The 17,399-nt window shown below is 46.9% G+C and overlaps 1 protein-coding gene across 1 annotated transcript in view; it reads right to left on the bottom strand.

The window, feature by feature from the left end:
* LOC106594652 (TBC1 domain family member 1) overlaps window positions 1-17,399 on the bottom strand; it is a gene marked incomplete at its 5' end in the record, with an annotated part of 122,590 nt that overhangs the window by 63,691 nt on the left and 41,500 nt on the right. Inside the window, 3 exons of the mRNA XM_045717608.1 lie at window positions 5,283-5,410; window positions 9,291-9,622; window positions 15,063-15,141. Of these exons, the coding sequence (XP_045573564.1) occupies window positions 5,283-5,410; window positions 9,291-9,622; window positions 15,063-15,141 (539 nt within the window). The remainder of the gene's footprint in view (window positions 1-5,282; window positions 5,411-9,290; window positions 9,623-15,062; window positions 15,142-17,399) is intronic.

Here is a 17,399-nt window from a genome sequence, read left to right as displayed (position 1 = left end):
ACCAACAGTAACCCAGTCTGACCTATAGAGGTTACTTACTGTACCAGACCAACAGTAACCCAGTCTGACCTATAGAGGTTACTTACTGTACCAGACCAACAGTAACCCAGTCTGACCTATAGAGGTTACTTACTGTACCAGACCAACAGTAACCCAGTCTGACCTATAGAGGTTACTTACTGTACCAGACCAACAGTAACCCAGTCTGACCTATAGAGGTTACTTACTGTACCAGACCAACAGTAACCCAGTCTGACCTATAGAGGTTACTTACTGTACCAGACCAACAGTAACCCAGTCTGACCTATAGAGGTTACTTACTGTACCAGACCAACAGTAACCCAGTCTGACCTATAGAGGTTACTTACTGTACCAGACCAACAGTAACCCAGTCTGACCTATAGAGGTTACTTACTGTACCAGACCAACAGTAACCCAGTCTGACCTATAGAGGTTACTTACTGTACCAGACCAACAGTAACCCAGTCTGACCTATAGAGGTTACTTACTGTACCAGACCAACAGTAACCCAGTCTGACCTATAGAGGTTACTTACTGTACCAGACCAACAGTAACCCAGTCTGACCTATAGAGGTTACTTACTGTACCAGACCAACAGTAACCCAGTCTGACCTATAGAGGTTACTTACTGTACCAGACCAACAGTAACCCAGTCTGACCTATAGAGGTTACTTACTGTACCAGACCAACAGTAACCCAGTCTGACCTATAGAGGTTACTTACTGTACCAGACCAACAGTAACCCAGTCTGACCTATAGAGGTTACTTACTGTACCAGACCAACAGTAACCCAGTCTGACCTATAGAGGTTACTTACTGTACCAGACCAACAGTAACCCAGTCTGTCCTATAGAGGTTACTTACTGTACCAGACCAACAGTAACCCAGTCTGACCTATAGAGGTTACTTACTGTACCAGACCAACAGTAACCCAGTCTGACCTATAGAGGTTACTTACTGTACCAGACCAACAGTAACCCAGTCTGACCTATAGAGGTTACTTACTGTACCAGACCAACAGTAACCCAGTCTGTCCTATAGAGGTTACTTACTGTACCAGACCAACAGTAACCCAGTCTGACCTATAGAGGTTACTTACTGTACCAGACCAACAGTAACCCAGTCTGACCTATAGAGGTTACTTACTGTACCAGACCAACAGTAACCCAGTCTGTCCTATAGAGGTTACTTACTGTACCAGACCAACAGTAACCCAGTCTGACCTATAGAGGTTACTTACTGTACCAGACCAACAGTAACCCAGTCTGACCTATAGAGGTTACTTACTGTACCAGACCAACAGTAACCCAGTCTGACCTATAGAGGTTACTTACTGTACCAGACCAACAGTAACCCAGTCTGACCTATAGAGGTTACTTACTGTACCAGACCAACAGTAACCCAGTCTGACCTATAGAGGTTACTTACTGTACCAGACCAACAGTAACCCAGTCTGTCCTATAGAGGTTACTTACTGTACCAGACCAACAGTAACCCAGTCTGACCTATAGAGGTTACTTACTGTACCAGACCAACAGTAACCCAGTCTGACCTATAGAGGTTACTTACTGTACCAGACCAACAGTAACCCAGTCTGTCCTATAGAGGTTACTTACTGTACCAGACCAACAGTAACCCAGTCTGACCTATAGAGGTTACTTACTGTACCAGACCAACAGTAACCCAGTCTGACCTATAGAGGTTACTTACTGTACCAGACCAACAGTAACCCAGTCTGACCTATAGAGGTTACTTACTGTACCAGACCAACAGTAACCCAGTCTGTCCTATAGAGGTTACTTACTGTACCAGACCAACAGTAACCCAGTCTGACCTATAGAGGTTACTTACTGTACCAGACCAACAGTAACCCAGTCTCTACTGTACCAGGCCAACAGTAACCCAGTCTCTCCAGCCAGACAGCTTACTTCCTCAAATCTTTGAACGTGTTGCCTGTAGGATTACGTAGCTCCAAAGTCCAAGTCGGAGGATGTCCAAGACTAACAGTAACTCACAAAGCAACAGTGACATCTAGTGGCCAGGTGCTGTCGCTACATCAGTCTGGACACTGACTGCTTCGGACACAGCTGTTCTCTACGGTCTCTGGGACAGAGACGCAGTCATCACTGTCCGTTTACTGTCCTTCAAAAAAGATTAATCTAACTTTCATTTTTCGGACAAGTTACATACGTACGAAAAGCGAACATAGTGACTCTTAAGATGGACAAATTACATCTGTTTTCCATCAATCTAATGAGTTCTTATTAAATGCATCAATTATTACTACAGGGGATTATCCTGGCTAAATGCATCAATTATTACTACAGGGGACTATCCTGGCTAAATGCATCAATTATTACCACAGGGGACTATCCTGGCTAAATGCATCAATTATTACTACGGGGGACTATCCAGGCTAAATGCATCAATTATTACTACAGGGGACTATCCTGGCTAAATACATCAATTATTACTACGGGGGACTATCCTGGCTAAATGCATCAATTATTACTACGGGGGACTATCCAGGCTAAATGCATCAATTATTACTACGGGGGACTATCCTGGCTAAATGCATCAATTATTACTACGGGGGACTATCCTGGCTAAATGCATCAATTATTACACCGGGGGACTATCCTGGCTAAATGCATCAATTATTACTACAGGGGACTATCCTGGCTAAATGCATCAATTATTACCACAGGGGACTATCCTGGCTAAATGCATCAATTATTACCACAGGGGACTATCCTGGCTAAATGCATCAATTATTACCACAGGGGACTATCCTGGCTAAATGCATCAATTATTACCACAGGGGACTATCCTGGCTAAATGCATCAATTATTACCACAGGGGACTATCCTGGCTAAATGCATCAATTATTACTACAGGGGACTGTCCTGGCTAAATGCATCAATTATTACTACAGGGGACTATCCTGGCTAAATGCATCAATTATTACCACAGGGGACTATCCTGGCTAAATGCATCAATTATTACTACAGGGGACTATCCTGGCTAAATGCATCAATTATTACTACGGGGACTATCCTGGCTAAATGCATTAATTATTACTACGGGGGACTATCCTGGCTAAATGCATCAATTATTACTACGGGGGACTATCCTGGCTAAATGCATCAATTATAACTACGGGGGACTATCCTGGCTAAATGCATCAATTATTACTACGGGGGACTATCCAGGCTAAATGCATCAATTATTACTACAGGGGACTATCCAGGCTAAATGCATCAATTATTATTACAGGGGACTATCCTGGCTAAATGCATCAATTATTACTACAGGGGATTATCCTGGCTAAATGCATCAATTATTACTACAGGGGACTATCCCGGCTAAATGCATCAATTATTACTACGGGGGACTATCCAGGCTAAATGCATCAATTATTACTACGGGGGACTATCCTGGCTAAATGCATCAATTATTACTACGGGGGACTATCCTGGCTAAATGCATCAATTATTACTACAGGGGACTATCCTGGCTAAATGCATCAATTATTACTACAGGGGACTATCCTGGCTAAATGCATCAGTTATTACTACAGGGGACTATCCTGGCTAAATGCATCAATTATTACTACAGGGGACTATCCTGGCTAAATGCATCAATTATTACTACAGGGGACTATCCTGGCTAAATGCATCAATTATTACTACAGGGGACTATCCTGGCTAAATGCATCAATTATTACCACAGGGGACTATCCTGGCTAAATGCATCAATTATTACTACAGGGGACTATCCTGGCTAAATGCATCAATTATTACCACAGGGGACTATCCTGGCTAAATGCATCAATTATTACCACAGGGGACTATCCTGGCTAAATGCATCAATTATTACTACAGGGGACTATCCAGGCTAAATGCATCAATTATTACCACAGGGGACTATCCAGGCTAAATGCATCAATTATTACTACAGGGACTATCCTGGCGAAATGCATCAATTATTACTACGGGGGACTATCCAGGCTAAATGCATCAATTATTACTACGGGGGACTATCCAGGCTAAATGCATCAATTATTACTACGGGGGACTATCCAGGCTAAATGCATCAATTATTACTACGGGGGACTATCCAGGCTAAATGCATCAATTATTACTACAGGGGACTATCCAGGCTAAATGCATCAATTATTACTACAGGGGACTATCCAGGCTAAATGCATCAATTATTACCACAGGGGACTATCCTGGCTAAATGCATCAATTATTACTACAGGGGAATATCCTGGCTAAATGCATCAATTATTACTACAGGGGACTATCCTGGCTAAATGCATCAATTATTACTACAGGGGACTATCCTGGCTAAATGCATCAATTATTACTACAGGGGACTATCCTGGCTAAATGCATCAATTATTACTACAGGGGACTATCCTGGCTAAATGCATCAATTATTACTACAGGGGACTATCCTGGCTAAATGCATCAATTATTACCACAGGGGACTATCCTGGCTAAATGCATCAATTATTACCACAGGGGACTATCCTGGCTAAATGCATCAATTATTACCACAGGGGACTATCCTGGCTAAATGCATCAATTATTACCACAGGGGACTATCCAGGCTAAATGCATCAATTATTACCACGGGGGACTATCCAGGCTAAATGCATCAATTATTACTACGGGGGACTATCCAGGCTAAATGCATCAATTATTACTACGGGGGACTATCCAGGCTAAATGCATCAATTATTACTACGGGGACTATCCAGGCTAAATGCATCAATTATTACTACGGGGGACTATCCAGGATAAATGCATCAATTATTACTACAGGGGATTATCCTGGCTAAATGCATCAATTATTACTACAGGGACTATCCTGGCTAAATGAATCAATTATTACTACAGGGGACTATCCTGGCTAAATGCATCAATTATTACTACAGGGGACTATCCTGGCTAAATGCATCAATTATTACTACAGGGGACTATCCTGGCTAAATGCATCAATTATTACTACAGAGGACTATCCTGGCTAAATGCATCAATTATTACTACAGGGGACTATCCTGGCTAAATGCATCAATTATTACTACAGGGGACTATCCAGGCTAAATGCATCAATTATTACTACTTCATACCTACTGGTATGAAGAACAGACGTCCTGATACAGGATACAGTCACCCTCCTCGCTCAAACAGGGGTGTGTGTGTGTGTGTGTGTGTGTGTGTGTGTGTGTGTGTGTGTGTGTGTGTACGTACCATTGCTGTCCGTGTTTTTCTGGGGTGTAGCGACACGTAGGAAGATCTGTTGTCTCCAGGAGTGTCTCCGTAGAGGACTGTCTCCTACCACACACACAGCTACCGGACTGGACAGGGCTGCTACGTCACTGGAATACACACACACACACACACACACATTAATACACACACAGCTACCGGACTGGACAGGGCTGCTACGTCACTGGAATACACACACACACATTAATACACACACAGCTACCGGACTGGACAGGGCTGCTACGTCACTGGAATATACACACACATTAATACACACACACACACACACACACACACACACACACATACCGGACTGGACAGGGCTGCCACGTCACTGGAATACACACACACACACACACACACACATTAATACACACACAGCTACCGGACTGGACAGGGCTGCTACGTCACTGGAATACACACACACACACACACACTACCCCCATGTTGGGACACACACAAACTTAAATACACACCCCACACTAGGACGAGTAAGTGGTATATAAAACTCACAGGTAGAAGTGTGGTGTGGTGGGGTATGGTGGGGTGGGGTATGGTGTGGTATGGTGGGGTATGGTGGTGTATGGTTGGGTGTGGTATGGTATGGTGTGGTATGGTGGGGTATGGTATGGTGGGGTATGGTGGTGTATGGTGGTGTATGGTATGGTATGGTGGGGTATGGTCTGGTATGGTATGGTGGGGTATGGTATGGTGTGGTGGGGTATGGTGGGGTATGGTGTGGTGGGGTATGGTATGGTGGGGTATGGTGGGGTGGGGTATGGTGGGGTGGGGTATGGTGGGGTGGGGTATGGTATGGTGGGGTATGGTGGGGTATGGTGTGGTATGGTGTGGTATGGTTGGGTGTGGTATGGTATGGTGTGGTGGGGTATGGTGTGGTGTGGTATGGTGGGGTATGGTATGGTATGGTGGGGTATGGTGGGGTATGGTGTGGTGGGGTATGGTATGGTGTGGTATGGTGGGGTATGGTGGTGTATGGTTGGGTGTGGTATGGTATGGTGTGGTATGGTGGGGTATGGTGGGGTATGGTGTGGTATGGTGGGGTATGGTGGTGTATGGTATGGTGGTGTATGGTGTGGTGTGGTATGGTGTGGTATGGTGGGGTATGGTGGGGTGGGGTATGGTGTGGTATGGTGGGGTATGGTGGTGTATGGTATGGTGGTGTATGGTGTGGTGTGGTATGGTGGGGTATGGTGTGGTGTGGTATGGTGTGGTATGGTGGGGTATGGTGTGGTGTATGGTATGGTGGTGTGTGGTATGGTGGGGTATGGTGTGGTGGGGTATGGTGGGGTATGGTGTGGTGGGGTATGGTGGGGTATGGTGGGTTGTGGTATGGTGTGGTGGTGTATGGTGGTGTATGGTGTGGTATGGTGTATGGTGTGGTATGGTGGTGTATGGTGTGGTATGGTGGTGTATGGTGTGGTGTGGTATGGTGGTGTATGGTGGGGTGTGGTATGGTGTGGTGGTGTATGGTGGTGTATGGTGTGGTATGGTGGGGTATGGTGTGGTATGGTGTATGGTGTGGTATGGTGGTGTATGGTGTGGTATGGTGTGGTGTGGTATGGTGGTGTATGGTGGGGTATGGTGTGGTATGGTGGTGTGGTATGGTGTGTGGTGTATGGTGGTGTATGGTGTGGTGGTGTATGGTGTATGGGGTGGTGTATGGTGGGGTGTGGTGGGATATGGTGGTGTGGTATAGTTTATGGCGGTGTATGGTGGGTTGGTGGGGTGGTGTATGGTGGGGTGGTGGTGTATAGTGGGGTGGTGTATGGTGGGGTGGTGTATGGTGGAGTGGGGTGGTGTATGGTGGGCTGGTTTGGTTGTGTGGTGGTGGTGTGGTTTGGTGGTGTATGGTGTGGTGGTGTATGGTAGGGTGGGGTGTGGTGAGATATGGTGGTGTATGGTGTGGTGGTGGTGTGGTATAGTGTATGGTGGTGTATGGTGGGGTGGTGTATGGTGGAGTGGGGTGGTGTATGGTGGGGTGTTGTATGGTGGGGTGGTGGTGTATGGTGGGGTGGTGGTGTATGGTGGGGTGGTGGTGTATGGTGGGGTGGTGGTGGTGTATGGTGTATGGTGGGGTGGTGTATGGTGGAGTGGTGTATGGTGGAGTGGTGTATGGTGGGGTGGTGTATGGTGGGGTGGTGTATGGTGGGGTGGTGGTGTATGGTGGGGTGGTGGTGTATGGTGGGGTGGTGGTGTATGGTGGGGTGGTGGTGGTGTATGGTGGTGGGGTATGGTGGGGTGGTGGTGCTGTATGGTGGGGTGGTGTATGGTGTGGTGGTGGTGTATGGTGGGGTGGTGGTGGTGTATGGTGGTGTGGGGTATGGTGGGGTGGCGTATGGTGGGGTGGCGTATGGTGGGGTGGCGTATGGTGGGGTGGCGTATGGTGGCGTATGACGTGGTGGTGGGGTGGTGTATGGTGGGGTGGTGGTGTATGGTGGGGTGGTGGTGTATGGTGGGGTGGTGGTGTATGGTGGGGTATGGTGGTGTATGGTGGGGTATGGTGGTGTATGGTGGGGTATGGTGGTGTATGGTGGTGTATGGTGGGGTGGTGGTGTATGGTGGGGTGGTGTATGGTGGGGTGGTGTATGGTGGGGTGGTGTTATGTTGGTGTATGGTGGTGGGGTGGTGTATGGTGGGGTGGTGTAGTGGTGGTGTGGTGTAGTGGTGGTGTGGTGTATGGTGGGGTGGTGTATGGTGGGGTGGTGTGGTGGTGTATGGTGGGGTATGGTGGGGTGGTGGTGTATGGTGGGGTGGTGTATGGTGGGGTGGTGGTGTATGGTGTGGTGGTGTATGGTGTGGTGGTGTATGGTGTGGTGTAGTGTAGTGTGGTGTGGTGGTGTGTGTACCTCCTCTTGTCTAAGTCACAGGGGGTGGCTCTCGTGGACAGGAGCGAGGAGTTTGAGGAAGTTAGGAACAGAGGAGGAGGAGTGGAGACGGGCACGTAGACCCCCAGAGGACTGACAGAGATGAGAGAGAGAAAGGAGGAGAGGAACATTAAAGATATAGACTAGACAGACAGGAAGTAGCAGGGAGAGAAACTGAAACATAGTGATACAGACAGGAAGTAGCAGGGAGAGAAACTGAAACAGCGATAATGACAGGAAGTAGCAGGGAGAGAAATTGAAACATAGTGATACAGACAGGAAGTAGCAGGGAGAGAAACTGAAACACAGTGATACAGACAGGAAGTAGCAGGGAGAGAAACTGAAACACAGTGATACAGACAGGAAGTAGCAGGGAGAGAAACTGAAACAGTGATACAGACAGGAAGTAGCAGGGAGAGAAACTGAAACACAGTGATAATGACAGACAGGAAGTAGCAGGGAGAGAAACTGAAACGCAGTGATAATGACAGACAGGAAGTAGCAGGGAGAGAAACTGAAACACAGTGATAAAGACAGACAGGAAGTAGCAGGGAGAGAAACTGAAACACAGTGATAATGACAGACAGGAAGTAGCAAGGACAGACACTGAAACAGAATGATAATGACAGACAGGAAGTAGCAAGGACAGACACTGAAACATAATGACAGACAGGAAATGAACAGAAAGAATAAAGGAGGGGTGAAGGCGCTCACCTTCGTTTGGCCAGGCGACCCCCGAAAGGGGGGGATGAGGGTCGATGAGAGAGGAGAGGAGAGGGGAAGGAGAGGAAAGGAAGCGTAAGGTCCGCTTGAAGTCTTCTGGAGAACAGAGAACGACAGAGAACGAGAGAGAGAGAGAGAGAGAGAGAATAAGGATGGAAATACAGAAGAAAAGGAGGAGTGAAGCGGGTGACGGAGGATGACAGGGTGTTGACTTTCCCCTCAGGAGGAACACAACAGGAAGTACCATATTTAAGACAGGAACTCCGCGTGTGTGTGCCCCATTCAGGACAACAAGCGAGACGAAAGCCAACCATCCAAATAGAAGTGATGACGTATTATTCTAAATGCACACACACACACACACACACTCTTCAGCTCTTACTTGCTCTGGTGCGGCGTGTCGGTGCTGACGGAGTAATGCCGGACCAGTTTGGGCTTGGTGGAGCCGCTGGGGACCTGGGGTGTGTGTGTATATGAGGGGGTGTCGTCAGGGTAGGAGGGAGAGTGATCGTGGTAGGAAGGGGAGTGGCTGAAGGTGCTTGCACGCCGCCTGAACCCGTGTCGCTGGGACAGCGTGTCCCCGGAAGACAGAGAGAGGGACGAGAAGGAAGGAGAGACGGAGAGAGGAGAGCTGTCCAGACGTTTCAGGTCCCCTGTAGAGTTGTGAGACCGCAAAGGATTGGAGGAGGGGAGGGGGTCTTCTAGGGAGGGGTCCTGGGGAGGGAGAAGGAGAGAGAGAGAGAGAGAGAGAGAGAGAGAGCGAAGAGCGAGAGGGGGAGAGCGAGAGAGAGAGGAGAGAGAGAAGAGAGAGAGGGGGAGAGAGAGAGAGAGAGAGGGGGGAGAGAAGAGCGAGAGGGGGAGAGAGAAGAGAGAGAGGGGGAGAGAGAGAAGAGAGAGAGGGGGAGAGAGAGAAGAGAGAGAGGGGGAGAGAGAGAAGTGAGAGAGGGGGGAGAGAGAGAGAGCGAGGGGGAGAGGGGAGAGGAGAGAGGGGGAGAGAGCGAGAGAGCGAGGGGAGAGAGAGAGGGGAGAGGGGGAGAAAGAGAAAAAGAGTTGGAGTTAGAGAGACAGATACAGTTTACCGGCCTGTTTATTAGGTACACCACCCCGTACACCTAAATGGATGGTTCCTACAGACAGTGGGTCACGTGGACGTGTCTTGTTATATAAAGCAGGCAGACAGGCATCAAGACATTCAGTTACTGTTCCATTGAACCTTAGAATGGGCAACACGTGTGACCTAAGTGACTCTGAGCGTGGTGTGATGGACGGGGCCAGGCGCGACGGATTCAGTATGTCAGAAACGGACGCCCTCCTGGGCTTTTAACAGACGACAGTATCTAGGGTTTATACTGAGAATGGTGTGATGATTTTAACAGACAGTATCTAGGGTTTATACTGAGAATGGTGTGATGATTTTAACAGACAGTATATCTAGGGTTTATACTGAGAATGGTGTGATGATTTTAACAGACAGTATTCTAGGGTTTATACTGAGAATGGTGTGATGATTTTAACAGACAGTATCTAGGGTTTATACTGAGAATGGTGTGATGATTTTAACAGACAGTATCGAGGGTTTATACTGAGAATGGTGTGATGATTTTAACAGACAGTATCTAGGGTTTATACTGAGAATGGTGTGATGATTTTAACAGACAGTATCTAGGGTTTATACTGAGAATGGTGTGATGATTTTAACAGACAGTATCTAGGGTTTATACTGAGAATGGTGTGATGATTTTAACAGACAGTATCTAGGGTTTATACTGAGAATGGTGTGATTATTTTAACAGACAGTATCGAGGGTTTATACTGAGAATGGTGTGATGATTTTAACAGACAGTATCGAGGGTTTATACTGAGAATGGTGTGATGATTTTAACAGACAGTATCTAGGGTTTATACTGAGAATGGTGTGATGATTTTAACAGACAGTATCTAGGGTTTATACTGAGAATGGTGTGATGATTTTAACAGACAGTATCTAGGGTTTATACTGAGAATGGTGTGATGATTTTAACAGACAGTATATCTAGGGTTTATACTGAGAATGGTGTGATGATTTTAACAGACAGTATATCTAGGGTTTATACTGAGAATGGTGTGATGATTTTAACAGACAGTATCTTGGGTTTATACTGAGAATGGTGTGATGATTTTAACAGACAGTATCTAGGGTTTATACTGAGAATGGTGTGATGATTTTAACAGACAGTATCTAGGGTTTATACTGAGAATGGTGTGATGATTTTAACAGACAGTATCTAGGGTTTATACTGAGAATGGTGTGATTATTTTAACAGACAGTATCTAGGGTTTATACTGAGAATGGTGTGATGATTTTAACAGACAGTATCTAGGGTTTATACTGAGAATGGTGTGATGATTTTAACAGACAGTATCTAGGGTTTATACTGAGAATGGTGTGATGATTTTAACAGACAGTATCTAGGGTTTATACTGAGAATGGTGTGATTATTTTAACAGACAGTATCTAGGGTTTATACTGAGAATGGTGTGATGATTTTAACAGACAGTATCTAGGGTTTATACTGAGAATGGTGTGATGATTTTAACAGACAGTATCTAGGGTTTATACTGAGAATGGTGTGATGATTTTAACAGACAGTATCTAGGGTTTATACTGAGAATGGTGTGATGATTTTAACAGACAGTATCTAGGGTTTATACTGAGAATGGTGTGATGATTTTAACAGACAGTATCTAGGGTTTATACTGAGAATGGTGTGATGATTTTAACAGACAGTATATCTAGGGTTTATACTGAGAATGGTGTGATGATTTTAACAGACAGTATCTAGGGTTTATACTGAGAATGGTGTGATGATTTTAACAGACAGTATCTAGGGTTTATACTGAGAATGGTGTGATGATTTTAACAGACAGTATCTAGGGTTTATACTGAGAATGGTGTGATGATTTTAACAGACAGTATCTAGGGTTTATACTGAGAATGGTGTGATGATTTTAACAGACAGTATCTAGGGTTTATACTGAGAATGGTGTGATGATTTTAACAGACAGTATCTAGGGTTTATACTGAGAATGGTGTGATTATTTTAACAGACAGTATCTAGGGTTTATACTGAGAATGGTGTGATGATTTTAACAGACAGTATCTAGGGTTTATACTGAGAATGGTGTGATGATTTTAACAGACAGTATCTAGGGTTTATACTGAGAATGGTGTGATGATTTTAACAGACAGTATCTAGGGTTTATACTGAGAATGGTGTGATGATTTTAACAGACAGTATCTAGGGTTTATACTGAGAATGGTGTGATTATTTTAACAGACAGTATCTAGGGTTTATACTGAGAATGGTGTGATTATTTTAACAGACAGTATCTAGGGTTTATACTGAGAATGGTGTGATGATTTTAACAGACAGTATCTAGGGTTTATACTGAGAATGGTGTGATGATTTTAACAGACAGTATCTAGGGTTTATACTGAGAATGGTGCATCAAACAGAAACCCTCAAGTCAGGGGCAGTCCTGTGGGTGAAAACAGCTCCATCATGATGAGAGAGGTGGAAGGAAAATGGCAATAATTGTACAAGGACTCTAGTCTTCTGGTGCGCGCGAACAGGAGCGCGGTCCTCGTTATTTTTCTCCGGTATTGGAAACAGTTTATTCCGTCTTCAATTTTATCGATTATTTACATTTTAGGGTACCTGAGGTTGAATTAGGAAAGTTGTTTGAAATGTTTGGACCAGGTTTACAGGTAACTTATTAGATAGTTTGTAGTCATGTTGGGCGAGTTGGAACAGGTGTTTTCTGAATCAAACGCGCCAAATAAATGGACATTTTGGGGATATAAAGAAGGAATTTATCGAACAGAAGCGACCATTCATTGTGTCACTGAGACCTTTGGGATTGCAAAAGCTGTCTTCAAAAAGGTAAGGCATTTATTATATCGCTATTTCTGACTTTCGTGTCGCACCTCCCTGGTTGAAAAAAGGGTTTTCATGTTTTTGTAAGCGGGCGCTGTCCTCAGATAATCGCATGGCGTGCTTTCACCGTAAAGCCTTTTTGAAATCTGACACAGCGGCTGGCTTAACAAGAAGTTAAGCTTTATTTTTATGTATTACACTTGTATTTATATGAATGTTAAATATGAATATTTCTGTATTTTGAATTTGGCGCTCTGCGATTTCACCGGATGTTGTCGAGGTGAGTCGCTAGCGGGACACCTGCTCTAGAAAGGTTAAACAATGTAAAGGCAATGCTACCAAATACTAATTGAGTTTATATGTAAACTTCTGACCCACTGGGAATGTGATGAAAGAAAATAAAAGCTGAAATAAATAATTCTCTCTACTATTATTCTGACATTTCACATTCTTAAAATAAAGTGGTGATCCTAACTGACCTAAGACAGAGAATTTTTAAATAGGATCAAATGTCAGGAATTGTGAAAAACTTCCGACTTCAACTGTACCTGTCCAGTAGAGATAGATACCTGTCCAGTAGATATAGATACCTGTCCAGTAGAGTTAGATATAGATACCTGTCCAGTAGATATAGATACCTGTCCAGTAGAGTTAGATATAGATACCTGTCCAGTAGAGTTAGATATAGATACCTGTCCAGTAGATATAGATACCTGTCCAGTAGTTAGATATAGATACCTGTCCAGTAGTTAGATATAGATACCTGTCCAGTAGTTAGATATAGATACCTGTCCAGTAGTTAGATATAGATACCTGTCCAGTAGATATAGATACCTGTCCAGTAGATATAGATACCTGTCCAGTAGAGATAGATACCTGTCCAGTAGATATAGATACCTGTCCAGTAGATATAGATACCTGTCCAGTAGAGTTAGATATAGATACCTGTCCAGTAGATATAGATACCTGTCCAGTAGAGATAGATACCTGTCCAGTAGATATAGATACCTGTCCAGTAGATATAGATACCTGTCCAGTAGATATAGATATAGATACCTGTCCAGTAGATATAGATACCTGTCCAGTAGAGATAGATACCTGTCCAGTAGATATAGATACCTGTCCAGTAGATATAGATATAGATACCTGTCCAGTAGATATAGATACCTGTCCAGTAGATATAGATACCTGTCCAGTAGAGTTAGATATAGATACCTGTCCAGTAGATATAGTTACCTGTCCAGTAGAGTTAGATATAGATACCTGTCCAGTAGATATAGATACCTGTCCAGTAGATATAGATACCTGTCCAGTAGATATAGATACCTGTCATGTAGATATAGATACCTGTCCAGTAGATATAGATACCTGTCCAGTAGATATAGATACCTGTCCAGTAGATATAGATACCTGTCCAGTAGATATAGATATAGTTACCTGTCCAGTAGATATAATACCTGTCCAGTAGAGTTAGATATAGATACCTGTCCAGTAGATATAGTTACCTGTCCAGTTGAGTTAGATATAGATACCTGTCCAGTAGATATAGATACCTGTCCAGTAGATATAGATACCTGTCCAGTAGATATAGATACCTGTCCAGTAGATATAGATACCTGTCCAGTAGATATAGATACCTGTCCAGTAGATATAGATACCTGTCCAGTAGATATAGATACCTGTCCAGTAGAGTTAGATATAGATACCTGTCCAGTAGATATAGATACCTGTCCAGTAGAGATAGATACCTGTCCAGTAGAGATAGATACCTGTCCAGTAGATATAGATACCTGTCCAGTAGAGATAGATACCTGTCCAGTAGAGATAGATACCTGTCCAGTAGATATAGATACCTGTCCAGTAGATATAGATACCTGTCCAATAGATATAGATACCTGTCCAATAGAGATAGATATAGATACCTGTCCAGTAGATATAGATACCTGTCCAATAGATATAGATACCTGTCCAGTAGATATAGATACCTGTCCAGTAGAGATAGATACCTGTCCAGTAGAGATAGATACCTGTCCAGTAGAGATAGATACCTGTCCAGTAGAGATAGATACCTGTCCAGTAGATATAGATACCTGTCCAGTAGATATAGATACCTGTCCAGTAGATATAGATACCTGTCCAGTAGAGATAGATACCTGTCCAGTAGATATAGATACCTGTCCAGTAGATATAGATACCTGTCCAGTAGAGTTAGATACCTGTCCAGTAGATATAGATACCTGTCCAGTAGAGTTCAGTGTGGAGTTTGATGAACTGATGTTTCCGTCTCCGTTCTCTCTCTGAGTCCTGGCTTTGCTACTTCCCTGGAGAAACACAACACTCAAAGATTAACACACAGGTTCACACACGTTAAAACAGATGCCCAGACACTCCCCCACCCCCTCCAGACGCCCCCTCCAGACACTTCCCCCTACCTTCCAGACCCCCCCTCCAGACACTTCCCCCTACCTTCCAGATGCCCCCCCTCCAGTCACTTCCCCTACCTTCCAGACCCCCCTCCAGACACTTCCCCTACCTTCCAGACGCCCAGACACTTCCCCTACCTTCCAGACCCCCCCCCCTCCAGACACTTCCCCCTACCTTCCAGACCCCCCCTCCAGACACTTCCCCCTACCTTCCAGACGCCCCCTCCAGACACTTCCCCTACCTTCCAGACGCCCCCTCCAGACACTTCCCCCTACCTTCCAGACGCCCCCCTCCAGACACTTCCCCTACCTTCAGACGCCACATCCCCTCCAGACACTTCCCCCTACCTTCCAGACCCCCCCCCTCCAGACACTTCCCCCCTACCTTCCAGACCCCCCCCCTCCAGACACTTCCCCTACCTTCCAGACCCCTCCCCCTCCAGACACTTCCCCCTACCTTCCAGACCCCTCCCCTCCAGACACTTCCCCCTACCTTCCAGACGCCCCCCTCCAGACACTTCCCCCTACCTTCCAGACGCCCCCTCCAGACACTTCCCCCTACCTTCCAGACACCCCCCCTCCAGTCACTTCCCCTACCTTCCAGACGCCCCCCCTCCAGACACTTCCCCCTACCTTCCAGACGCCCCCCCCCAGACACTTCCCCTACCTTCAGACGCCCCCCCTCCAGACACTTCCCCCTACCTTCCAGACCCCTCCCCCTCCAGACACTTCCCCCTACCTTCCAGACGCCCCCCCAGACACTTCCCCTACCTTCCAGACGCCCCCCCAGACACTTCCCCCTACCTTCCAGACCCCTCCCCTCCAGACACTTCCCCCCTACCTTCCAGACCCCCCCCCTCCAGACACTTCCCCTACCTTCCAGACGCCCCTCCAGACACTTCCCCCTACCTTCCAGACGCCCCCCTCCAGACACTTCCCCTACCTTCCAGACGCCCCCCTCCAGACACTTCCCCTACCTTCCAGACCCCCCCTCCAGACACTTCCCCCTACCTTCCAGACCCCCCCTCCAGACACTTCCCCCCTACCTTCCAGACGCCCCCCTCCAGACACTTCCCCCCTACCTTCCAGACCCCTCCCCTCCAGACACTTCCCCCTACCTTCCAGACCCCCTCCAGACACTTCCCCCTACCTTCCAGACCCCTCCCCCTCCAGACACTTCCCCCCTACCTTCCAGACCCCCCCCTCCAGACACTTCCCCCTACCTTCCAGACCCTCCCCCTCCAGACACTTCCCCTACCTTCCAGACGCCCCCCTCCAGACACTTCCCCCCTACCTTCCAGACGCCCCCTCCAGACACTTCCCCCTACCTTCCAGACACCCCCCTCCAGTCACTTCCCCCTACCTTCCAGACGCCCCCCTCCAGACACTTCCCCCCTACCTTCCAGACGCCCCCCTCCAGACACTTCCCCCTACCTTCCAGACGCCCCCCTCCAGACACTTCCCCCTACCTTCCAGACCCCTCCCCCTCCAGACACTTCCCCTACCTTCAGACGCCCCCCCTCCAGACACTTCCCCTACCTTCCAGACACCCCCCCTCCAGTCACTTCCCCCTACCTTCCAGACGCCCCCTCCAGACACTTCCCCCTACCTTCCAGACCCCCCCCTCCAGACACTTCCCCTACCTTCCAGACGCCCCCCTCCAGACACTTCCCCCTACCTTCCAGACACCCCCCCCTCCAGTCACTTCCCCCTACCTTCCAGACGCCCCCCCCTCCAGACACTTCCCCCTACCTTCCAGACCCCCCCTCCAGACACTTCCCCTACCTTCCAGACCCCTCCCTCCAGACACTTCCCCTACCTTCCAGACCCCCCCCTCCAGACACTTCCCCCTACCTTCAGACGCCCCCCTCCAGACACTTCCCCCTACCTTCCAGACGCCCCCCCTCCAGACACTTCCCCTACCTTCCAGACACCCCCCCTCCAGTCACTTCCCCCTACCTTCCAGACGCCCCCCTTCCAGACACTTCCCCTACCTTCCAGACGCCCCCCTCAGACACTTCCCCCTACCTTCCAGACGCCCCCTCCAGACACTTCCCCCTACCTTCCAGACCTCCCCTCCAGACACTTCCCCCTACCTTCCAGACGCCCCCCAGACACTTGCCCCTACCTTCCAGACGCCCCCCCAGACAC

Source organism: Salmo salar, chromosome ssa04 (genome assembly GCF_905237065.1).
Source record: "Salmo salar chromosome ssa04, Ssal_v3.1, whole genome shotgun sequence".
Classification (NCBI taxonomy): domain Eukaryota; kingdom Metazoa; phylum Chordata; class Actinopteri; order Salmoniformes; family Salmonidae; genus Salmo; species Salmo salar.
This window is presented reverse-complemented; position numbering and strand designations above follow the sequence as displayed.